This window comes from Zootoca vivipara, chromosome 9, assembly GCF_965207765.1.
Source record: "Zootoca vivipara chromosome 9, rZooViv2.hap1.1, whole genome shotgun sequence".
NCBI lineage: Eukaryota > Metazoa > Chordata > Lepidosauria > Squamata > Lacertidae > Zootoca > Zootoca vivipara.
The window spans coordinates 34899199-34925855 of NC_142592.1; the positions used below are offsets into that span (position 1 = coordinate 34899199).

Below are 26657 nucleotides of genomic sequence, written 5' to 3' on the forward strand. Positions count from 1 at the left end.
CAGTATGGTAGATGGTGGAATATGATAGTTGTAATCTACGTTTGAGAACCACTCTGTACATGTTGTGCTTCTCCAACGTCTTGGTGCATTATTCAGTGTTTCCTCAACATTGCTCAAGCTCTCTGTCCTTTGATATTAAAAGTAAGGTGATCATTATCTATTGACAAGGATCAGCCTGGAAGTTTCAGTACTTAGGGTGACATCCAATGCCCCATTGCCCCATGTGTAGTTGCCCTTTGTCCGCCCCCCCCCATGCCCTCTCTCAAATCTGTTGCAGACTCTCTGGAGCAAATGTTAAGGTTGCAGTGGGTGGGGAGTGGTCACTACCTTAAAATTAAGAGAGGCCCCCCATTAATGTCACATTTGAATTTTCAGTGGTACTTTATTACTCATTATTTAAATTATATATCACTTGTTATTTCCCCTGTTCTGATTCCCTCCATTCAGATGAAGGTTATATATGGTCTGTTTCCTTTTGCTTTGCCTTTTGCATCTTCACATTTGTGCTGTTTCTCTGACTTCCTTTCATGAACTAACCTTATCCTCCCTGCTCTGCTGCTGCTGCTGCCTAATTTTTGTCTGCCGTCTCTCCTGCTGCTTATGCTCGCTTCTGCTGCTTACCCCCTATTAATGTCTTGTCTGTGAATAATTTAGATTACCTCTTGGATGAGGACTATAAAACCCCAGAATTTATGGAATGACATGAACAGCAGAATTATTGATATCTGTCCATAAAGCCAGGGCCGGCCCTAAGGCAAGGCTGGGTGGTGCAATGCGCCAGGCCGCCAGTCCTTTCCCAGCAGCAGCGGCAGAGCTGCCTCCGCCGAGGGGTGGCAGGGAAGAGGAACAGGGCAAACCTTCTGTCGGGGCGGCAGCTAGGGCTCCCTGGACTGCAGCCCCGCTCCGCCGCTTTGGCCGAGCAGGCGGAGGCGGAGCACAGCTGGCAGCGTCCCTACCTGTCACACCGCGCCCTCCGGCTGCCCGCTGCGCCTGGCCCTGCCCAGCGGAGCGCGAGCGGCGCTGGAGGGATCATCGCACCACGGCGCCCGATATACTTAAGACGGCCCTGCATGAAGCACGTCATTTGTGCTGGTATTTTTAAATCTGGAGAATAATATCAATAAGAAACTAGACAGGGAATAACTTTTACAAAAGCAGCAGAAATACCTTATTGGTATTAAATGTCCAAAGCCATTAACATTTCTTTACACAAATCTGGTCAAATGTTTCAGATTGCTGTTTATTTGTCATGTAGGCGGACATCTTCATTAATTTGGCCATTACAGCTAGATTCCAAATCTTTGAAAGCCATTATTTGGCAGTTGGTGGATTAGAGTCCTACCATTTATGGGGAGTTAAGATGACAGCCACAGTTCATAGACGTCAAGCCAGTTCACAATTCTCTCAACACAGAGAGCCTTCCAAGCATCCTAACAAAATCCTCGGAGAATTGAATGAAAGGATATAACCCATTATAGCATTAAGAGCAGAAATGACTTCTGAAAAGTCTTAATCCCCAGTTCAAAGGGTGGATAAAAATCAGCTGCAGGTTCAGAGCATTTTGGGCACCTTGACATCCATACTTTACTTTGCTTTGTTTCCAAGCTGTTTGAAACTATGTGAGCAGCTCCATGCGGCAGGCCCTGTACTCTAGTGGGGAACTAAGTGTGAGAAGGTGGTGTAAATGCATGACTCTGATGGGAGTGGGGGGGGGTGTGGCCAAGAAAGTAAGGTGGGTTCATATGGGTATTTGCTTGCACTGTTGGGGTGTCTATCATCCAGTGATAGTAATAGAATTAAATGTATTTTTAAAACTTGCTCCTCCCGCTTTTTTCTTCCCAAACAGTGTCCTAAGAAAGCTATCCTGGGTTTGCCTCTCTCTGGTGCTGTTTATCCATGCCTTAAAAACCTTGCACAGGAACTGGGACTGGGAATCGGAATATACACTGTTCATGTCTGCCTTGAAGGTAAAATATTACGATTCCAACTTTCTCTTACTTCTCATCATAGAAAAGAACTTCAGATCCCTAAAAAAAAACCTGTTGAGTGAGTTCTGTACAGTGGCGCCAAGGATGACCAAATTCTCTTGGGGCCCTTTTCTTCAAATGTGAAACTTTGAGCTTCATAACTAAAAGTACACGTCAAAAAATAAAATTGTATCATGGCTTCGTACATATAGTACATTCAGAACCTGGAAAAGGTTCCTCAATATAGCCCCTTACTATAGTGTTGAATTGAAATCTGAACTTCTAATGGGGGTTGTGTTGGATATATCTGTTGTTTGATAAGTAAAGCTATTGGGAAAAACACAAGTTTCAGTTTAAATCTCAATGGAGTCTCTATAGGAAGAAAGATAGAGGAGTCAGATTTCCCAAGTGCACATGAAATACATTTAGGGGGAAAGGATACCTGGATATTACAGGGAAGCGTGGCTGTGCCTGCCCCTGTTTTAGATTTAACGGACTGGTACAGGCATTTTCTGCACAAAGCCCCTAGGGAATATGTGTGTGCATTGCTGCAATCCACCAGGAGTTTAAAAAATCATTTTTCTATTATGAGTTCTGTAGATTTTTTTCTCTCTGCCTTGATTAGCTCTGTTTCAAAAGTCCTTTGAAGTTACAGTGCAAACATGGAACTCCCATGTATGATAGACAGTCCTACACAGACAGGTATTTAGTTGAATACAACCCTACATCATAGTGTGTGCCAAACGACTTCCACAAGTGTAGCAGAACTACCCCCCTCTTTTCTTCGCTTCCTTGCACACCACCTGCCGTACCCCCCAAATCTACTCCAGAGTGTTGTAACTCCAGAGCAGATTGGGGGTGGGGCGATGGCATGGGGGGGGGAGGTAAAGTGCCCTTGTGCTTGGAGAAGTCATTCCACGAGGGCAATTATTTTGTTGGATATAGGTGTTATCCAGTTCCCCTCCACCCAGTCCAAGGGGTTTGCCAGATAGGCTAATGCTTTCACAAATCAATAAAATTGCATTACTTAAATTTGTATGGCACATGCCTGTGTTGGATGCACTTAAGTTTGTATCTCTGTGGTCAGGTAAATAAGAACAATGCTAAACTCTGGAATAATGTGGGCCACGCTTTGGAAAATGAAAAGAATTTTGAAAGGGCGTTGAGATTCTTCATACAAGCCACCCAAGTGCAACCTGGTGAGTTTGGAAACAATTTTCTGGAGGGACTGGGCAGGAAATAAAGACAGTAAGAGCTGTTCGGCAGTGGAATTTGCTACCAAGGAGTGTGGTGGAGTCTCCTTCTTTGGAGGTCTTTAAGCAGAGGCTTGACAGCCATATGTCAAGAATGCTTTGATGGTGTTTCCTGCTTGGCAGGGGGTTGGACTGGATGGCCCTTGTGGTCTCTTCCAACTCTATGATTCTATGATTCTACTCTGTCTTTGCATAATTGCAGACTGCTTAATACTGTGACGTCATAGGGGGTCTGTATTATTTATGAGGGTGTATGGCTGGCTAGCTTATTTTGTATCCTCAGTTCAACAATAGCAATATTTCAAAAAGGTATTGAAAGGGGTTTCCTCTGTTTCACCTAGCTACCGTGTTTCTCCAAAAATAAGACACTGTCTTATATTTATTTTTCCACAAAAAAAACACACACGGTGGCTTATTTTCAGGGGATGTCTTATTTTTTTTAATTAAGTATGGTACAGTTTAACCTACAAGGTTAAACTGCCTACCACTATGACTTATTTTCGGGGTATGGCTTATTTTCGGGGTATGGCTTATTTTTTTGGAGAAACACGGTATTGCTAAACTGTATTGTAAAACAATATTAGCCACATGTTGTCCCAGAGAGGACAATCACACCATGCCTTGTTTCTGCTAAGTTTGGTTCGTTTTCCAGCTATTTTTGTCTTGTGCCTTCATAGCTGGTGAGTGTCTAGAGTGGGGATGACCAAACAAACTATGGTTAAGGAAGGTTGCCAGCGTTGCAAATTCCACCAAAACGTAGTTAAAACAAACTAAGGTTTGGGGGCTAATAGGAAACTAGGTCTTCAGAGTTTGGGTTTTTGGTAGCAAACATATTTAAGCCACTGGGCTGGATTTGGACAATCAAACAAGTCAAGGTTTTTTGTTTTTGTTTTTAGCAAACAATGGCTTTATGTTGTATGAGAACCAGGCAATTGTATTCAACCATACTTGCCATAGGTGTTGTATTCTGAATAAAACTTGTGCCTGTTTAATATATCTTCGGATGCCATTTAACATTCCCAAGGCAAATGTTTTTAGGGGGAAAGAAATATGAATATTTGTGCTTCTTCCTCGATGCATTCTCTGCAGTTTATCATTACAATTTACAATTACAATTACAATTAAATTCTTGTGAATCTCAGTCTAAGCATAATAATAATAATATAATATATTAACTTAGGGAAGCAATATTGAAATGATGGGAAGTTTCTTTTTGTTTTTCTTCTTATTATTTTTCTCTCTTGTTGCTATGTTGTATTTTTATTAATCTTTTTTGTATTCTTTTTTTCTTTCTTATGTTTTGTTGGTTTTGGTATGTAAGTGTGTGGGGGGGTTTATTATTTATTATGAGTTGGTTTATCATGATTTGCTATGTTCATTATGATTTACTAGGTCTATTATGATTTATGAATGTTTGTTTCTTAGGATTTATGAATGTGTAATAATGGTTTATGATTTGTGATTATGTTTATTTATTATGATTTGTGAATGTTTTAATAAGAAATAAAGTTTAAATTTTTATTTAAAAAAAGAAATATGAATATTTGTTTCTTTACATGTGAAGATGATATTGGTGCCCACATGAATGTAGGAAGGACTTATAAAAACTTAAACAGAACCAAAGAAGCTGAAGAATCTTACTTGATTGCAAAATCATTGATGCCACAAGTAAGTAGGACAACAGTTCTTCAAATGCACTTTCAGTAGATCCAGAATATTATTTTAAAAGCAACAGAGTTTCTTCTTCCTTTTCATTAATTATTTGTGTGGATTACAGCATCCTGACTTAACCTTTCCGTTATCTTGGAAAAACATATAAAATTGTGGTCAAAGGGGACTGTTCATTTATTGGCACGATTCATCAAGATCCAGAATTTCAGTCGCTTTTGTACAGTGCGGAGCAGCAAATCTTTGAAAGCCTGCCCGAGTGGTGGTAGTGGCATTTCTGCATTCCTTTAAAAAAATTACAATGATGCATGGCTCTGCAATGACATGTTTACTTTTGGTGCAAATGGAAGTAGCTCTTTCTTTGAAAATAACAATATTTTGAAATATATCTTTCTTTAAGCAGTTTTTAAAAGATATATATAAATCTGCTGTTTTTACTTCATAGCCCTGGTTTGCAGGTCACTTTAAACCATAGTTAAGATTAACCATAGCTGAAAGGCGAATGGGCAAGCATACTAGTGCACAGGTTGAAAATCGTAGTCCCTGCTGCTGAAGCTTAAATTATTATTTTGCTTAGTGTTAGACACAAAGCCAGCTTTGTGGTTTCTCTCTCTCAAAAAAAAAAGAGCTGTAACCAAGGTTTTGTTTTTGGCTTGCTGCTCCTAATTTGTCAAGGGAAATGAACTATGAACTTTGGTTCAGGTGCTAAGCCAAGCCATGTAGCAGAAAGAAATAGCTGTGCACCAGCATGTTGTGTCCTTCAACCCTTAAACTATAGATAAACCTAACTATGGTTTAAAGATATGTGTGGACACTGTCGCTGATTTTGTCAAAATAAATTTTAAAAAATTGTCCAGTAGCACCTTAGAGACCAACTAAGATCTTGTCATTCAGCTCAGTTTAATGCCCTCCAGGCCTAAGAACAGTTTCTTCTGCTATCAGATTATTCCAGGTAAAAAATACGCTGCCCGAGTCGCTCCTAACCACCTGAATGTTTACATCAATCTTGCAAACCTGATTCGAGCGAACGAGTCTCGCCTTGAAGAAGCAGACCAGTTGTATCGCCAAGCCATTAGCATGAGGCCGGACTTCAAGCAGGCGTACATAAGCAGGTATTTATTTATGTTTTGAGGTATTTCCAGGCATTCATTAATGTAAGCAAAACAGTGTGCTGTGAATAGGGGGGCAAGGTATATTGCTTTAAGACAGATGGGCAAGAGGCCTATCTCTTTATAACCTTGGGCCACGATCGGAAGAAAGTGCCTCTTAACCTACTGTAGCCTTTGCCAAACTGGTGCCCTCCAGCTGTTTTGGACTATAGCTTGCATCATCCCCACCTAGCAATGGCTGCCCTACTGCATAATAATAATGTTGTCCTTCACACAGTTTTTTGCTCTCTCTCAGCTTCCCAGAAACCTGGTCCCCATTTCCACTGACTGCCTCCTGTAACAATCAGCTTTGGGAAGATGCATAGGTGTGAAAGGTTCAGGTTCAAAGTTATTGGAATAGGAAAACATTTCACATTTCCTTAAGTTTCAAAGGAAAAGAATTAGATTACACCGGTCAGTTAAAACAAAAAGTTTTGACCTTATGATTCAACATCAACAAAGATGCATAGTTAGAATTCCCTACAGATGTATCTCCTCCTCTGCAGGAAATACCCTTCTACACAGCCAGAGCAGCGCACCATTATCCGTCCATATTTAGCGTTAGATTCTGGGCAGAGACATGTTTAAAGTTCTTGGTGTAGACTTGTCATAACACTACAACTTATTTTTTGAGATGATCTGGGAAAGAATATATGTCCAGTCTCAAGGGCTTTCCCCTGTACACTGGGTCTAACTCCAGCCCTGTGACTGCTTGGATAATCACAGAGGAACTATTTAGAATGAGCAAGGAATGTACTGCTGCAGCCAGCCAAGCTGGATGGGTCCTCCTTTTGCATCTGGTTGTAGCTCTTCATCCTGTGCACACTTCAGATAATAATAAAACAAAGGAGTTCATGGGCTTGGAATGCACTCTTGAAAAGGCCAGGCTGGGCATTCCTTCTGCTTCCAGAATGCTATTAAGAAATAAGAACAGAACCTTTTGACACTTAAAAAGCTGACTAAATGCATCATGAGCAAAATAGGACAGAGGTGGGGAACCTGTGCTCTTCCAGATGTGGTTGAACTCCCATCAGCCCTAGTGGTCAGACATACCGGTAGTAGAATCCAGAGAACATCTGCAGGGATTCTCTGCCTCCAAAATTGACTCTTGAAGGGTGTAACTGCAAGAGTGGGCAAGCCCATAGATCAGCCATGTCCAACCTGGTGTCCACCACTCCTGATCCACTGGCCATGCTGCCTGGGGTTGAGGTTCAAAACATCTAGAGGGCACCTGGTTGGGAAAGCCAGCCAATGCTCATGTTGTTCATTTCTTTTAGGGATGTGTAAATCTATTCTATAACTTGGTCCATGTTGATCTCAAGTAACAAAGCCCCCCTTTTAAACTCGAGATCTTGTTCTTCTAAAGAACCTGAAGATGTGGGGCTATCCAGTTAGTCTCGCACTCTGGAAGCTCTGTGTCTTACTTTGTATTCAAAAGACGTCAGAATCGAAACTGTTCGATTCCTCAACAGGGGCGAACTGCTACTGAAAATGAACAAACCTCTGCAAGCCAAGGAAGCATACCTTCGAGCCCTCGAACTGGATAGGAGCAATGCAGACCTGTGGTATAACTTGGCAATTGTTTACATTGAACTGAAAGATCCGACGGAAGCTCTGAAGAACTTCAACAGGGCATTGGAACTGAATCCTAGTCATAAACTAGCACTATTTAATTCTGCACTGCTAATGCAAGAATCCGGTATGTGTGTGTTCACTTAAAACTCACAAATGTATAATGTGCAAATCAAGGGCTGCGTTATGTTTCTTAGGACTCAGCTATGCAGTGGCAAATATGCAAATGTGACTCTAGATGGCGATGGCGAGCTATGGCAAATTCAATATATTTTTCAAAACCTTTTTTAAAAAAAACAAAAAACATTTCCACAGCTTTTTTAAAATATGTGTGTAGATTCCACCTTAGCTTGACACAGAGCACATGAGTACAAAACAGTCACTGAACACCTTTTAAAGGTGCATGAACAGGACAGTGCTTTATCTCCACCTAAAAGTACAGCAACAAATGGTACAATTAGTATAGTTGGCAATGTACTAATCCTCCGCTAATAGAGAACATCAGTTGGTGAAGGAGGGTGTAAGATGATATTTTTTAGACAAGATTTCTCCTCATCCCCACCCCATTCCCTCCCTAAACCTGCTCCAGAGGGTGCTGGGACCATCCACAACAGATTGGGCTGAGCAGAAGCAGGAGTTGCCAAAAAAATCCTTTCCATCCATGGAGGAGACAACATTGAATTCTCATTCTTTTCAGCCTGCAACACCCTTGCATGGTTAAGTAAATCCTGAGTACTATTCCAGTTTAGATTTAACACTAATGTGATCATGGCCTTGCCTACAGCATGGTTTTTTCCCCCTTTAGCCTCAATATGCCCATAGCCCCCCTAAACCCTCTTATTATTGACTGAGGGGTTCTGGTCAGTCTTTTATTCCTCCAGAACAAAATCTCAGACTCTTCTCATCATAGGGCACCCATGGATACCATGTGCTGTGTTTGACTGCCATTTTCTAGTTACTGAACCCCTCGGAATTCTGTATTCATGGCATTCACATCTCTCCTGTCAGTAGTGACCTTGTAGAAATCACTTCCTCTTCAGGTCCAATTTTATGGGTCTGGTGTGCTGCGATGTGCTCCTTTCGCATTCAAAGTCAGTTGCTGTCAGTCGTTCACTGATGCTCTGTCTCTCCTTCCTCCATTATTATTATTATTATTATTATTAGGAGAAAACGGGGCATGCACAGCATGCAGCTAAAACTACGCAGTGATCACTTTAGTTTAGAATATATTCATGCTCTGTGTTGTCACAGCTGTGCAGCAAAAAGACAATTTCATAATACTTTCCCCTCCCATTTTGCTTTAGGTGATGCTAGACTTAGGCCGGAAGCTAAGAAAAGACTTCTAAATTATGTGAAAGAAGAGCCTCACGATGCCAATGGCTATTTCAACTTGGGCATGCTTGCAATGGATGACAAAAAGGACGTAGAGGCAGAAACCTGGATGAAAAAAGCCATAAAGTTGCAGCCGGGCTTCCGAAGCGCTCTGTTCAATTTGGCCCTGCTTTATTCCCAGACTGCAAAGGAGTTGAAAGCTTTGCCGGTTCTGGAAGAGCTGCTGAGCTATTACCCTGATCATACCAAAGGTTTGATCCTGAAGGGAGACATTTTGATGAACCAAAAGAAAGACATACGGGGAGCTAAGGAGTGCTTTGAGAAGATTCTGAAAATGGACCCTAACAACGTACAAGGGAAACACAACCTTTGCGTGGTTTATTTTGAGGAGCGGGACTTGATCAAAGCGGAGAACTGTCTGGTGGAGACTCTGGCCTTAGCGCCGCATGAGGAATACATCCAGCGTCACTTGAGCATAGTCCGAAGTAAAATTGCTTTGCTCGGTACGGGAGAAGCAGCTACCATTCCCGTGGAAAAGACGGCAGCCTCGGAGGGAGGGAAAGCTCCACCTGAAGACTTGAAAGGGGCAAAAAATGAGAACTTGAAAGCGGCCAAAAATGAACAGAGGAGTTCTCGGACCACAAACAGTGACAGCAACAAAGGGCAGGCGAAGCCCAAGAAACAAGGGGAGAAGAACACCACAGACAAAGAGACAAAAAAGAAGTCTACAAAAGAAATCAAAGACATTGAGAAGAAAAGGGTTGCCGCTCTGAAGAGACTAGAAGAGATTGAGCGTATATTAAATGGCGAATAATTTCTTGGGAATCCCTCCGGTGCCGGAGGTTCTTTGCACCTACTTCCGAGGTTCTGTGCGCGTGAGCGTCTTATGTTCAGTCGGTATGACTACTAGGCAGCTTTTGAATTTGGAAAGAATACTGAAACCATATCACCTTTTAAAAAAGAAAAGCAGGAGAAGGCTGCTCCTACTACACAAAGAAAGAATGCGTCATAAAAATAATGGATTTTAAGCTAATGTTTTTGGTTTAGGGTTTTGAACATAGCTGACAGCATGAGGATTTTCCAGGTACAGCACCTACAGTTCTAATGCTGCTGTTGAGAACCGGCAGGCCGACTCACAGGAAGCAAGCCCTGCTGAACTCCAGTGGTGCTTGCTTCAGAGTAAACCTGCTTAGGTCCAGGCAATCAGGAATCGTCAGTTCTTCGTGTCCTCTAAAGAACTGTCAAGTGCTAGAAGGCAATTTTTTAACAGGGGTACCTCAGGTATGATGGCTTCCAGGCTGACTGTAAGGGAAATTCACTGGTGCGAATGATTTAGGAACGCAGCTTTCGTTTGGATAACTTTCTTTGCTTGGGTTTATTCATCAAGTCATTGGTGATTTTTATAGGTATTAAGTTATGCACCATACAGTCCATTTCTACATACACCCTGGAATTACAGGCATTCCAGAATGTGTTGAAGGTTAACTAGGAAATACCACTCATATTATGTATGTGCATGCATGCATTTTGTAGTTTTTTTCAGTCTTGCACAGATCATATTAAAGGTGCAGTGGTCCCCAAAGCCGGGGGGGGGACATCCCTGCAAAAACCCCACAGAGGATTGTATTCAACAGTGTCACTCAGTTGACGATAAGGGTTTCATCAGTGGAGCAGATAGAGAAGCAATTTTTAACTGTTTCCCTTCCCCCTAAAGCCCTACCCTTGTGTCACCCACTGGGGTTTGCACTGGGAGGGGAGATTGCTGAAACTTGCTTGCCTTCCCAGTCTGCCTTACTCCCAGCTGAGTGGCTCCACTGAATATTATTCAAGCTTATTGAAATTCCCTGCGTCTTATGCTATTTATTGCAATCCTATGGTGCTCTTACATTTTAGAAACAAATGTGATTGTTTCTGAACAGCCCCCTGGCATGCTGTAGGGAATCACTTTGTGCGAATCCAGTGTGGAAATTTTTGTGGGTTTTCTTCCCCCCCCCTTTGCTTTTCAATTAAGCAATATTTGCGGGGCATCCTGTGCTTTTAAGTTTCTCACAAATTGACTCCCTAAATTTTATGGATGGCAAAACATCACTACTTATTATTATTATTATTATTATTATTATTTTGCAGTCACTGTAAATGTGCTTTAACTTTTTGACATAAACCAGTGCTTGTCTGTCTGCTGTTCAGGGCTGTTCTGCGGTGATTAAGGTTGCAACCCTGCGCTCACTTCCTTGAGAATAAGCCCCACTGGACTTAATTGGGAAGATCCGTAGCTCAGTGGCAGAGCACATCATTTGCATGCAACAGGTCTCAACCAGCCCCTAACAGCTGTAGGGCAGGCTGGAGAAAACCACTTCCCAGGACACTGGAGGACCACCTGATCAGCCTTCCCCAACCTAATGCCCTACAGGTGATTTTATACTACAGCTCCCATAATCCCTGGCCATTGGTCATGCTGACAGAGGCAGATGGGAGCTGTAGTTGAAAACATTTGGAAGTACCAGACTAGGGAAGGCTGTGCAGTAAAAGGACTTCCCGGTAGGAGAGAGCATTCAACGTGTGTGGATCATCATGTGTCCATAAAGCAAACTGTGATGATCACACAATGTATATTCCGTTTGGAAATGATGTGTAATCTCCAGATTCTTCATTGTTTCCAACCTTGAAAGGCTGACTTCTGGTTTAATTGCTAGCACACTAAATGTTTCACTTTTCATGACAAAAGTCCTAGGGCTTTTAATTAAATATTTATTCAGTCTGCTAAGTTTTCAAATGGTTTCCACTAACAACATTGTTTTTTCTAAAATGAGTTAACCCAATTCCTTATGTGAAACATGGATTTGATAACTTCTGCATTTTATATTGGCTATGCATTCCCACCCCCCAATCTAAATATATTGTTGGATTGCCTAAAAATACATATATACTGATTTTTGTTTTGTTTTAGTGTGAGCTCTTCAGTATGTTCAACACTGGGAAGTCAAGAGTAATTGACACAAGCAATCATTTTTCATCTTGTATTTAAATTTATCACATGAAATACCTTGGAATTAATTTAGTGCTTAGTTTAAGCTCTTGAACACTCAGGGTGGTTTTTGTTTGTTAGTTAGTTTTTTGGAAAAAGGGCAGCCACAAGACCAGACAGCTTGTGCACACCAAAAAAAGGATTTCAACTTTTACCATATCACAAACGGCATCTCAAGTTCCTGCAAGTGCAACAAAAAATCCTATGCTTTGGAAGGAATAAGAACAAAGGGCAAATGCTACCATTCACGTCTAAAGTATGACCACAAAACACAACAATAATACATGTATTTCTTAAACCCTGGTTAAGATTACCAGGATTCCATGTGTCAGTGACTTTTCATTCAAAGTAAGCAAGAGATGGTTTAGGCATCTGGAGGCTGGGCTTTCATTTATTCAAAATATAGTTCAACTGATACATACTTTCAGAAAGCTGTGGTTGAAGCTGTGTATATACCATATACACTGCTTCAACCACAGCTATAGAATAAACACCGACAACTGGGAAACACTGGCCTGCGAGCGCTCTAATTGGAGAACAGTCTTTACCAAAGATGTAATGAGCTTTGAAGACACTCAAACTCAGGATGCAAGGGAGAAATGTACTAAGAGGAAGGCATGCTTGGCATACACTCACTGTGATCAACTCCCGCCCAGAAACCAATGTCCCCACTGTGGAAGGATGTGTCGATCCAGAATTGGCCTCCACAGTCACTTACGGACTCACTGTTAAAACCGTGTTTATGGAAGACAACCTTACTCAGCTACGAGGGATCACCAAAGAAGAAGAAAACACCATACCAACAGTTCATTCTTGGAAGCAAAGTTTAGTGAAGTGAAGCCTTGTATGGTCAAGTGACCACTCCACCTGGCTTTAGTATTTGGAGCATCTCTGCTTAGAAAACTTTGTCCACACAGCCAGAGAAGGTAAAAAATACCATCTCAAAAGGATCTGGGCAATGCCTATGGATGTGGGGAGCCCGTGGTCATCTTTGGCCGCACTGGCTGGGAGTTGGAACGCAGCAACATCCCTGGCTTAGGCAAATCTCATATGACTTATCACATGATAGGCCTTTGATGCACAGAGCTACAATTCCCTGAGTTTCTGGGGAAGAGGTATTGCTGCTAAACCACTTTGAGAACTGTAGCTCTGTGAGGAGAACAGGGGTCTCCTCAGTTTTCAGTATCCTTAACAAATGACTGTGCCAAGATTCTTTGGGGGAAACCATGTCTGTTTAAAGTAATATGATACCGCTTTAAATGTGTCAAGCAGATGGACCGCCAGTCAGGTATCAACCCAATAATTGTATGCAATGCCCGTGTTATTCGGCATTGCAAATATATTGGGGGGGGGAGTGCCTTATTCATCTTCAACAACCTTCAGCACCTCTGGGATTAGGTAGGCAATGAGTCTTCCAAACTCACTCTGTGTGTGTGTGTGTGTGTGTTTAAAGAAAGTTTCAACTTCAGTCTTGATAGTCTTCAGTTTGGCTTAAAAAATTATCAAACTCTGATCTGAATCACTGTACCTTCAAAGGTCCCTTTTTCAATGGATAGCTTAACCCCAAAGTTTCCTTTCCTTTATGAACACATTTTCGTTCTCTTGCTTTTTACTCACCTGCCCAACGTAGCAAATTTCAAGAGGAACTGTGCAATCAAAACTCTACAACTTTTATGAATGATCAGACCAAGGATCAGTGAAAACCTCTGTTATTAATAGCTTAACTATAGCTGTATTCAGGCCCACATTTTGAAGGTTTAGCTGCAGGTGAAGAAAGGGCATGCGTACAAGCAAGTTCCACCCCCCAGAATCCCAGGGCTGCTCTTACAATCTTTGCATGATTAGCACAAAAGTATAGACTGGGTTTTAAACTGTGTTTAATCGAACCTGCTTAAAAACCTGCCCACAAGCAGAAAATCTGACTTATCAGAGTTTTGAATCATGGGAATTTCTAAACTGAGCACCCTTAAAAATCATGTCCAGACCTTGGTAGTAATTGTACAAAGATCTGAAGAGCGGCCTAGGCATCAGGATGCTAGGGGCATGGCTTTTATTTGCTCCTCTTCACCACCCCCAGATTAACCTTTTGTGTGCTCCTGCAAATATTTGAACATCGCTTATGTCATCTTGGTTTTTACAGTGGTCAACAGCATGCCATCCATTATTGGTTTGATTAGAATGCTAGCTTCAAGGGACACACATGAGTCTTTCCCACCTACTCGATTCATCCTCACAACAATCCAGTGAATTATGTTAAGTTAAAAGACTCTGACTGGCTGAAGGCCACCCTGCAGGCTCCATGCCTGCATGAGAATTTGACCCCGGTTCCCAGTCCAACATTAACCAAAATATCACACCACATAAAATTCAAATAAATTGTTTGAATTACACTGGTGAAATCTTGTTTCAATACTGTACCTGAGTGCAGCAACAATCTGTCTTGCAACAGCTTGCTGCCACTCTATAACCTTCGTGGCACATGCTAGAGCAGGCATCCCCAAACTTCGGCCCTCCAGATGTTTTGACCTACAACTCCCATGATCCCTAGCTAACAGGACCAGTGCTCAGGGATTATGGGAATTGTAGTCCAAAACATCTGGAGGGCCGAAGTTTGGGGATGCCTGTCTAGAGGGTGGATTGCAAGACCTGCCATTTTCCTCTTATAGGCTTATGTGTTTTCTTACTGCATTCTCAAGAGGTCTATTTTTGAATGTTCAACAAGGCTTTCCTTGGAACAAAAGGCTATATTAGAACAGGGAAAAGATCATGGCAAAGCATCAACAAAGCTCGTCAAACGACGCAAATTCATTTCAACTTATCAGTACACTGCTTTGTAGTTATAGTTGTCACTGTGTCAGGGAAAATCTAATTCCAGTTAGCTCATGGAATCTTTTCACTTTCGCTGGCCTTCCATTGTATGCTTTTATAAACTTATGTTTTTAAAAATGTATCACACTGACTGCCTTGATATACCTGGAAGCTAGTCCAGCTGAACTCAGACAGGCTTATTTCTGACTAGATATGCATATGATTGCTTGGTAAGGCTAAACTTCCCTGCATTAGCTGAAATTTAGTTCCACCTGTGTTCTGGGAGGATAGATGGACAGTGAGCTAGAGAACATACTTTAGGCATATGTACGATTATGCCTCCGCAGGTAGCTGTGAACCCAGGCGTAGACACTGTGTTGTTGGATGAAAGGGAACTGTGAACATTGAACCATAATAACAGACACAGTGCAGCTTGCATCTACGCAGAATTTCGCTTTTGTGCCCATCAACTTATGAAGAGCTGGTGTATTTTAAGCTGTGATGACCAGGGTACCTATATTTGTAGTTCATTCATGTGCACAATAGGGGAGATTTTGGGGAGGAAAGGATCACAATTCTAGGAAGTAGCATACTGTATGTGTGACTTTTGGTTTCTAAATATTTTAAGAGCATTCTCACCTTTGTTTTGTTTTGTTTTAATTATTGGTAACTGCAGTGTAGTTTTGATGCCATAGCTTTTCTTAACAATAGCATTTGTCAAGGCAGCAATGAAATGCTTAAATATAAAATCTACAGTGAGTGAAAGCGCAGTTCTTATCAGTATTATTTGTTGCTAGAAATGAATGCATTTTCCCCTCAAAATAGATGTGGGAGAGCAATGAAGCTGAAATAAATACACACACACACACAATTGAAGTTGGTTTTTCTGTGCAGTGTAGCAGCTTCTGGTGTGTGGGTGTATCCCTGTGTATCAGCTCAGAAACCAGCACCCATTTTGTGCCAATTCTAAAGCATTTAATGACTTCTCTACAATTGTTTAAAAGCGTGTACCCCCTCATTAGCAGTCAGCAGAGGTCTGAATATAGTATGTGCAGAACTGCAGGGTTGTGAGTGACTGGAGGAAGCAGGAACTTATTCTCTAAAAGGTACAAAATTAATTGAGATAGGGGGAAACCATGTATAGTTAAGGCAGTGGTGTGCTTCACTGTAAATTACTGCATGTCAAAGAACTGATAGATAAAAATGATTAAGCGTTGTTTGGTTTATGACCTCACCAACAATGCAACATCGATGCAATGCAAATAGTATAATAATTCCTGGAAAAAAGTGAATGTGTGTGTGTGAGAGAGAGAGAGAGAGAACACACAGGTGCTGTTTCTATGGCATGTGTAAAGGGTCATGTTTTTAGCATCCCCATCTACCCTGTTTCTCCGAAAATAAGATGTAGCCATAAAATAAGCCGTAGCAGGATTTTTAAGCATTCAAGAAATATAAGCCATACCCCGAAAATAACACTTGGTGATAGGCGCAGCAGCAATGCCGTCCGCGGCAGTAGGAGGAGGGAAAAAATAAGACATCCCCTGAAAATAAGCCATAGTGGGGGGGGGGGGGTTGAGGAAAAATAAATATAAGACGGTGTCTTATTTTCGGAGAAACACGGATAAGCATAAACAGGAATATATTTTCCTGGAATACACCCAGGAGACTATAGCAACTTTCCTCAGCTCCATCCAGCCCAGCCAATGGTCTGGGACAATGAGAGTTGCCATCCAAAATTTACGATAGCTGGAGTGCCACCTGGCTGAAATCTTATACACACATTGAGCTGAGACTAAGTCCCATTGAATTTCATGGGATTTACTCCTGAGTAGATATGTATAGGATTGCACTTTAAGATTCCATTGGCAGCCCAAATTCAGGCACCAGACCTGGAAATGTCCACTGGTCTCACTCTGCTCCATCTTTCCCCAAACAGAAATTTCAACAAGTCTGTCAGCTCCTGAGAAGCTGTCAACAACCATCTCACCTAGGTATTGTGTGTCCCAGGGATGGTTTCATCTCCATTCCAAATGCCATAGAAATGGATGCTCATGGCACTGACAAAAGTGTCACTGAGGACCTGGTGGACACTTTGGGTCTGTTATTACATTAACTGCTGTCAGCTCTTCTCACTATTCCCCCCCCCATGCTTTCTACCACTGCATGGCAGGTGTTTGCTAATTGTGCAAATGTATTGCAGATGTCTCATTCTGAGAGGTGATGAGACCACTGTTTCACAGTTTGGGTGACTTATACGCTGGACTGAATGGTGTTTTTTCTCACTTCAACATTAATAAAACCCAATCCAAGGGGGAATGGCGATGACAGACTCCTAAATGCAACGTAGCAGCAGCCAAGTCTAAATGTGCTAATGGATAGTTTGTTACTACCTGCCAGACTAAATTGCTACCAGATGAGGCGGCTCTTAAAATTCAGTTTTATTAGTGTGATAGCAATGGCATAAAATTTAAGCTACCGGGATGCATAACTCTACTTACTGGAACTGGAGCTGCTGGCTTGAATTGTGGTTTACTTGGGGACAGCCTTCCCAGTCTTTGTTTTGTGTGTTTCCCAAAAAGATAACCCTCATCCAGTCCCACCCAGGATTCAGGAGAACTTTCTGATGGTAAGAGCAGTTCAGTCGTGAAACAGACTCCCTCAGAATGTAGGGGACTCTCCTTCATTGGAGGTTGTTAAGCAGAGGTGGAATGGAATGCAAAATTCAATGTACAGGGCAGTATTTATTTTACATACCTGTGGATTCACTGTATATATGCAGGTTGTAGCTTTGCATATCATCTGCCGCCTGGACAGCTCCTTCAGCTTTTACTCTTATTTCCCAAGCAAGTGTTTAGCCCAGGCACCCCCAAACTTCGGCCCTCCAGATGTTTTGGACTACAATTCCCATCATCCCTGACCACTGGTCCTGTTAGCTAGGGATCATGGGAGTTGTAGGCCAAAACATCTGGAGGGCCGCAGTTTGGGGATGCCTGGTTTAGCCTCCAAGTTTGAAAATGTGCAAATTCTGAAAAGTTCTTAGGTGTGATCCTCTTGTATATTGTTACGGATAGATGTAGGAGTGAACATCTCCTTGTAAATGTCAACAACTAGGCAAGGATCTAGGCAAGATCCTTCTTTATGTGTTGACGCCATTTTATTTTTCATTTCATTTTTGCAAGCGATGGAATAGCACTTTCCCATCAACAAAGGACTGTGGGCTGTTATGAAAATGAAGTGCTGCCTTAAGGAAAGATAGATCTTTCAACTGAGAATTTAGGTTGCCTTAGATTCCACTGCAGGGACAGGACGTGCAGGGTATAAATAAGTAAATACAACGTTGTTCTAACATCAAAGCTATTAAAAACAATGCAGACACCCTGGAAACAATAACAACACACAATAAAATGATGTAAAAGCACTGTAACAAGTAACAATGTCAGGAAGCAATGACATCATTCGGCTATGAGAGTTAATCCAGTTTACTATGTAGCCACTCAAAGGATTGGTTTTTGCAATCTCTGCTCTGCTGGGTACAATGGAGGAGTGGATAATGCTTGCGTTCACTCCATGCATTTGATATGTTTGATATGAGTGTAGCTCATATACTGTACATCAGATCAGGTCCGTATTTAGGTTTGATGAGGCCCTAGGCTACTGAAGGTAATGGGGTCCTTTATATATCCAGCTGTCCTTTGTCAACAACAAATTGTCGCTGTTTTTTGTGTTGGATATATGATGGTCATTTATGGACCTAATAGGTATCTAAAGCCATTTGCACATAACAAAATATGTATTTTATCAAAGTAATTGTTGAACTGAAATACAATTAAGAAGAAGTATATAATTAGTGATAGGGATATTTTAGGGAGCAGGCTAGCAGGCGGGGGCCCATTACTTACATCATAGGAGCCTACACAGCACACAAACACTGTTGCTGTATGTAGGTTTTAATTTATTTGTTTTTTATCTTCTATTTTGGAAATGTACATCCAGGTGTTTTTTTCCTTTAATTTTTTTGGAGGCCCTCAAGAGAGTGGGGCCCTAAGCTATAGTTTGTTTAGCTTATACGTAAATCCAGCTCTGCATCAGATGCTGGAACCATTTAACCACAGCAGACCCTCTTTCTCAGTACCATCTAAGGATAGAGAGCTAGTTCATGAATATAGCATGCAGTGCTCTGCCTAAGCTGAACAGTTGCTGTGGATCATTTTCTCTGATTTATTCCATTCTTTGTGAAGAAAATTGAGTTTGTTCAGACTATTCAATGTCATTTCTACTTGATCTGGGAAAGAGGAGCAGGGACAATATAATTTACTACTGTTACCTCATTTTAGAGAGATGAGGTCTGCATGTACAAATCCATTTAAACGGGAGCACTTTGACTTCAGCTGATTTAGTGCCGTTTACTTCAACAGAGTAGCTGTCTTTAAGTATTGTGGCTGGTTGATTTGGAAGTGAAATGCAGGAGTCTGTTGTTCATCGAGGTCACAGCTTGTTAAGATAAGGCTGCAATCCTTGAATTCAATATGACTCACTTCTGAGCAGGCAGGCATAGGAAAATGCTGCCAATCTATATTCTGCATAGATTACAGAACCTTAAAAACTTTGGCTTAGATCCTTGATCAACTAATAATTTTTAGATATCATTCATTATTCCTTCTAGCAAAACTGTTAAGCTTTGCTGAATAGATTTGCTTTTTTTCTGATCTTTTCACTTGGAATGCCTTAAAAGATTCTGGCATACACTGGAATCACACATGTAGGGACAACAGAGCTGTAAAAATGGCCTTATTGGAGCAGTGCATGTCAGATGAATTGTCTTAAAAGTCTGCCCAGCAGCAGTTGGTGACCATCGGGTCTGGCGGGGTGGGAGGCAGGGATGCCAACAGTAGGCGGAGCCTGGGCAAATGACGGGCAGAGCCAAACAATTCCTTCCTACTGAGTTCTGCAAGGTCAACACGGAGACCGAGGAGGAGAAAACTAATAGCCACTGTCATTCGCTGGACTGGATGCCACATCAGTGTTAGGAAAGTGTGTGTGTACACATACATACATACACACACACACAGAGAGAGACAGACAGACACGTGTGCACATACACATTTCAAAAAATCCAGATGCCCCTTCTAAAGGTGTAGCAAAATAAATCCTAATTAGATTGGAAATAAAACTGTACAACATTGGCACAAATACTTTGTGAACTTCAGCCTGGCAGAAAGTTTTCTTGCATTCTTTTCTGTTGCGGTGGGTGATGGGAAGGCCTGGGTTCTTCTGAGGAGATTGTGAAAAGCATCAGAGGAAGCATGTGCCTCCTAATGACCTCTAGTAACCTGTAAAATGGAAGTAGAATCATAGAGTTGGAAGGGACAATGGGGGTCATCTATTCCAGTCAAAAACCCTGTAATGCAGAAATCTTTCACCCAATGGGGGCTCGAACATACAATCCTAAGATTAAGAGTCTGAGGCTCTACTGACTGAGCTATCTTGTAGATCTGCTTTTTGGAAAGGATTAACTATGCTGTCCCTTTCCCTCCGGTTATTCATTTCTTCTGTCTAGGACAGGCATCCCCAAACTGCGGCCCTCCAGATGTTTTGGCCTACAACTCCCATGATCCCTAGCTAACAGGACTAGTGGTTGGGGAAGATGGGAATTGTAGTCCAAAACATCTGGAGGGCCGAAGTTTGGAGATACCTGGTCTAGGATCTCCAAGGACAGGTTTTTCTAATGCTAGGTGTGCATCTTGTGTTAACCACCTATTAGGAAGGTCACTGGGGGTGTAGTTCTTTGAAAATGAATTTGCATGACACTCCCCACATGATAGAGTCAACAATTACCGCCCAGTCAGCCTGACATCAATACCAGAAAAGATTGTAGAGCAGATCATTAAGCAAACGGTCTGTGAGCACCTAGAAAGGAATGCTGTGATCACTAAAAGTCAGCATGGGTTTCTGAAAAATAAGTTATGTCAGACTAATCTGATCTCATTTTTTTGACAGAATTACAAGCCTGGTAGATGAAGGGATGCTGTGGATATAGCCTATCTTGATTTCAGCAAGGCCTTTGACAAGGTGCCCCATGATATTCTTGTAAAGAAGCTGGTAAAATGCGGGCTAGACAATGCTACCATTCAGTGGATTTGTAACTGGCTGACTGACTGAACCCAAAGGGTGCTCATCAATGGCTCCTCTTCATTCTGGAGAGTAGTGACTAGTGGGGTGCCACAGGGTTCTGTCTTGGGCCCAGTCTTATTCAACATCTTTATCAATGACTTGGATGATGGGCTTGAGGGCATCCTGAGCAAGTTTGCAGATGACACCAATGTCATACCCCAGAGGACAGAATCACACTTCAAAATGACCTTAATAGATTAGACAACTGGGCCAAAGCAAACAAGATGAATTTTAACAAGGAGAAATGTAAGGTACTACACTTGGGCAAAAAAATGAAAGGCACAAATACAGGATGGGAGACACCTGGCTTGAGAGCAGTACATGTGAAAAGGATCTAGGAGTCCTGGTAGACCACAAACTTGACATGAGTCAACAGTGTGATGCAGCAGCTAAAAAAGCCAATGCAATTCTGGGCTGCATCAATATGAGTATAGCATCTAGATCAAGGGAAGTAATAGTACCACTGTATTCTGCTCTGGTCAGACCTCACCTGGAGTACTGTGTCCAGTTCTGGGCACCACAGTTCAAGAAGGATATTGACAAGCTGGAACGTGTCCAGAGGAGGGCAACCAAAATGGTCAAAGGCCTGGAAACAATGCCTTATGAGGAACGGCTTAGGGAGCTGGGTATGTTTAGCCTGGAGAAGAGAAGGTTAAGGGGTGATATGATAGCCATATAGAGGAGGGTGAAAGGTTGTTTTCTGCTGCTCCAGAGAAGCGGACATGGAGCAATGGATTCAAACTACAAGAAAGAAGATTCCACCTAAACATTAGGAAGAACTTCCTGACAGTAAGAGCTGTTCGACAGTGGAATTTGCTGCCAAGAAGTGTGGTAGAGTCTCCTTCTTTGGAGGTCTTTAAGCAGAGGCTTGACAGACATATGTCAAGAATGCTTTGATGGTGTTTCCTGCTTGGCAGGGTGTTGGACTGGATGGCCCTCGTGGTCTCTTCCAACTCTATGATTCTATGATTCTATAGAGTATTCAATTCAATTCAATTTTATTTGCGGTCACAGACCAGCTCACATACAGAATCAAAAATCATAAAACTCAATGGTGTAGCATTAAAATTTACACGGCAGGGACGGTACACATGTATATATTACTGTATTTAGAATATGTAAATTAAAACTGGGTCGCTAAAATATAGCCTAAAATTGCCGTTGGGGGGCCTTGATCATTGTGGTGACACCGCTTGTTCCCTGAGTTTTATGGCGGTCGCACAAAATTTGGCTACTTTTATCGTAATCTCAGGGTCCTTATCTTCTACAAGGAATTTTAGGCATTGGGATGCGGACTCATTTGAGAAATTTTGCCTAACAGGAGAAATGAAAACCCGGCGTATGTCACTGTAGAAACGGCAGCGTAATAAAACATGGGAGGCAGTTCCTACCTCCGACATACTGCAGGGGGCATGATAGAGTATCTGCATAATCTATTTTACTATCTATCCCAACTTTATTAAAGGACAACTTGTTGTAATGTGCTGCTGCAAATCAGTAAGAATGACACAACTTGTACTAAATACATGTCTGAACCCTCCACTCAAAAAACAGCTCTTTGGTTATCGTGGCAATGGTTTCAATTTATGGCTCTGGCAGACATAAGACATTATGTAATTGTGATGTCTGTCACATGTGATGCCAATGTTCAAATGAAATGAGGAGAGTTAGTGAATCTGAGAGTTGGTTTCTCAGATGAGAAGGTATAGGCTGGCTGCTGAAATAAAAAGGTCAGTTAGAGTTCTCGAGGCTATTAAAGATAATGTACCATGGCCATAACATTTGCGCCATCAGCTCTTGCACTGCTAATTTTAGCAAAGTATTGATTTGTCTGTTGAGAAAGGCACAGCACAAATTTTGGGGATCATGGCATCAGTTTTTATTTCTTTGTTTTAGATTTTATTTGTTTATTTATTATAAAATAGTATTATTTATTATAAACATCTTTTATTTTTATTTTAAAAATATTAGTCACAAGCTTTTCTTGCATGAAGAAACTTCTGAAGCTACCCATAAAATCTCAGCACAAACGTTACTCATTACTGTGTGTGTCTTTTTCAAAAACCAACACTACACTTTCTCGATTTTGTATTTTTGAACCTGTCAATTAATGTAGAGAAGAAGGCAGCAAGTGACATCGTGTGACCTTTATTTGGCACTGGATTTTCAGCTCGCTCAGTTCCAAGGAGGAAGAGAATCCCTGACCTTTCAAAACTGGCAAGAGAAAGTCATGCTAGAATCTTCATGGTAGTTTTGCATGTGTAGAGAAGCTTCCATGGGGGGGGGGAGAGATTTTTGGGAGAAGTGGGTGGGGAATAATCGAGAGCCATCTTTCCAATTGGGCTTAGTGGTGCGTTGTGCCAGGGCGCTGGCCTCTCAGGGGCACCCCAGCGAGTGGAGGAGCTGCGCAGTTTTGCCTGTGGCCTCCCCTTTCCCTGCACGCTCGCCAGCTGTGCCCCATCAACCATATGGCTGGCGGCCGTGCAGCTTGCCTCCCAAGCCTCCGTGGGGGGAGAGCGATGCCCACAGAGGCTTGGGAAAAGGTTGACAACTCTGGGAAACGGGATGGGGGGGCGCTGAAGGGATCTTTGCACCACGGAGCCATATATGCTTAAGACAGCCCTGGAATAATCAATCCTCTGCCTCAGATCTGAAATGGTAAGAAGACCTGTAACAGCTTCATCACGTCACTAGGGATGTTGCTTATGTAGGTGAGTGCAGCTTTCCCTGCCAAAATACTCACAAGGCAAGGGGAAATCGTCCAAAACATGTAAGGATTTGGAGGGAAATGCACTTTTGTTTATTTTTCATAACTAAATGTGTAGCTTTCTTCTTCCAAAAGATTGGGTCTCTGGTTACATTGTGTGTGTGTGTGTGTGTGTGTGTGTGTGTGTGTGTGTGTGTGTGTGTTTAAGAAAGGCACTTTTGAAATCTACACGTGGACCATGGTCAGAAATGACTTTGAGGGCAGACATCTAAATCCTGCTCATCAGAATGAACAGGAGAGCCCTCAAACTCAGCAGGATTGGCTTGCCACATTTTGAAGCATCATCTTATAAGGGTGGCAGTAAAAGTCCATTAAGGCCAGACTCTAAGGTTAAAAGGTAAAGGACCCCTGGACGGTTAAGTCCAGTCAAAGGCGACTATGGGGCGCGATGCTCATCTCGCTTTCAGGCCAAGAGAGCCGACCTTTGTCCAAAGACAGCTTTCTGGGTCATCTGGCCAGCATGACTAAACCACTTCTGGTGCAACAGAACACCGTGACAGAAACCAGACCACATGGAAATGTTGGTACCTATTTATTTACTTGCTTTCAAACTTCTAGGTTGGTAGGAGCTGGGACAGAGTGACGGGAGCTCACTCCGTTGTGGGGATTCAAACCACCGACCTTCTGATTGGCAAGCCCACGAGGCTTAGTGGTTTGGACCACAGCACCACCCACGTCCTTACGCCAGACTCTAACATTATGTAAGTGCAGCATAGTGGTACAAGAACAGACAGTTCTGGTTGCATCTCATATAGAATCATAGAATCATAGAGTTGGAAGAGACCACAAGGGCCATCCAGTCCAACCCCCTGCCAAGCAGGAAACACCATCAAAGCATTCTTGACATATGCCTGTCAAGCCTCTGCTTAAAGACCTCCAAAGAAGGAGACTCCACCACACTCCTTGGTAGCAAATTCCACTGCCGAACAGCTCTTACTGTCAGGAAGTTCTTCCTAATGTTTAGGTGGAATCTTCTTTCTTGAAGTTTGAATCCATTGCTCCGTGTCCGCTTCTCTGGAGCAGCAGAAAACAATCTTTCTCCCTCCTCCATATGACATCCTTTCATATATTTGAACATGGCTATCATATCACCCCTTAACCTTCTCTTCTCCAGGCTAAACATACCCGGCTCCCTAAGCCGTTCCTCATAGGGCATCGTTTCCAGGCCTTTGACCATTTTGGTTGCCCTCTTCTGGACACGTCCCAGCTTGTCAGTATCCTTCTTGAACTGTGGTGCCCAGAACTGGACACAGTACTCCAGGTGAAATCTGACCAGAGCAGAATACAGTGGTACTATTACTTCCCTAGATCTAGATGCTATACTCCTATTGATGCAGCCCAGAATTGCATTGGCTGCTGCATCACACTGCTGACTCATGTCAAGTTTGTGGTCTACCAAGACGCCTAGATCCTTTTCACACGTACTGCTCTCAAGCCAGGTGTCTCCCATCCTGTATTTGTGCCTTTCATTTTTTTTGCCCAAGTATAGTACCTTACATTTCTCCTTGTTAAAATTCATCTTGTTTGCTTTGGCCCAGTTGTCTAATCTGTTAAGGTCATTTTGAAGTGTGATTCTGTCCTCTGGGGTATGACATTGGTGTCATCTGCAAACTTGCTCAGGATGCCCTCAAGCCCATCATCCAAGTCATTGATAAAGATGTTGAATAAGACTGGGCCCAAGACAGAACCCTGTAGCACCCCACTTGTCACTACTCTCCAGGATGAGGAGGAGCCATATGAAGAGCTGTCATCAGTGTAGTGTTGGCACCAACGCCCAGATCCCTGAGTGACAACATTTACGGTAGTATCTTTGTGCACAAATCGGAGAGAAGTGGGCATCAGGAGGAGTCCTGAGAAAGGGCAACTGAGGCCTTATGGCGAAGACGAAACAGTTGCCCAGCTGCTGACAGAATTTAGCTTGGAGCAAGCATTATGATCCTAAAATCATTATCTTCTGGCCAAAGTCATGCTTTGTTTATTAATTAAGGTGGTTTCTCTAATGTAAGAAAAAAAATTCCATGGAAAAGAACTTAGTTGAACCATCTGGCTCCTGTGTTTGTGTTGGTTAAACACATGCATGTAATAAGAGGGAGGAAGCCAATGAAGAATTTCATACTGGACTTAAGAAAGAGAACAAAAATAATTCATAGGACTACAAAGGAAACTTTGAAACTGAAATGCATGGCATATCCTCCATGTGCCCCAATTTTCTAGGGACATTGCTATTTCCCCTGCCAGCACTGCCACCACCGAGCTTGGGGAGGAGGATGAGCTGGTCTGTGTCCCAAATGGTGGCCATGGCAAGGGAAGTATCCTGTTGTGTAAGCAGATGTTTAAGCACACATACAGAAGGAGACAAGTAATTAATACCTTTTCAGCCCAGGAAGGAAGAAGAAGGGGGGGCAAAGGTGATAATGGAGGGGGTGGATTTCCAGGTTTCTGTGCCTGTGAGATGTGAGAAGACAGCCTCCCTGTATTGGAGATTTGAAGTCATTGGGCCAGAAAGGAGAGCTTTTTAAAGAGGCAGACATCAGATTCACAAATCCTTCACAAGCCACCTGATCTGGTTCTCAAGTGCTTTCACGGTTAATTGATCATGCTAGAAACTGTGTGTCTGAGAAGTCAAAGAAGTGTGTATCACAGTAGCTTTCAGAAGTAGATGTTTATTGCTGCAACGATGGGGGGTTGTAGAATTCCATGCAAGACACAGAACTGGGTTGATAAGCTAGGATATTATTTGAAAGTTTTCTTTAGAAACTTGGCAGGCTCTTCACCAACTCCTGGCCAGCTTTTTACTAACTACTGCATTATCTTTCAAAAATGGATAAACTTCCTAGAATTGTGTGAAGACTCTTTAAAAAACAGAACTCCATGCAGTCATGACATTTTTTAAAAAATAAAATGAACACACTCCGTTGCTTTACAAATTCAGTGTCCTTATAAAAT

The 26657-nt window shown here is 42.2% G+C and overlaps 1 protein-coding gene across 1 annotated transcript in view; it reads left to right on the top strand.

Moving 5' to 3' along the window:
* The window catches only part of TMTC3 (transmembrane O-mannosyltransferase targeting cadherins 3), a 38324-nt gene extending 26466 nt beyond the window's left edge, over positions 1 to 11858 (top strand). Inside the window, exons 10-15 of the mRNA XM_035127794.3 lie at positions 1847 to 1967; positions 3055 to 3166; positions 4785 to 4888; positions 5831 to 6000; positions 7509 to 7735; positions 8913 to 11858. Of these exons, the coding sequence (XP_034983685.3) occupies positions 1847 to 1967; positions 3055 to 3166; positions 4785 to 4888; positions 5831 to 6000; positions 7509 to 7735; positions 8913 to 9754 (1576 nt within the window). The 3' untranslated portion in view covers positions 9755 to 11858. The remainder of the gene's footprint in view (positions 1 to 1846; positions 1968 to 3054; positions 3167 to 4784; positions 4889 to 5830; positions 6001 to 7508; positions 7736 to 8912) is intronic.
* The last annotated feature ends 14799 nt before the right edge of the window (positions 11859 to 26657 follow it).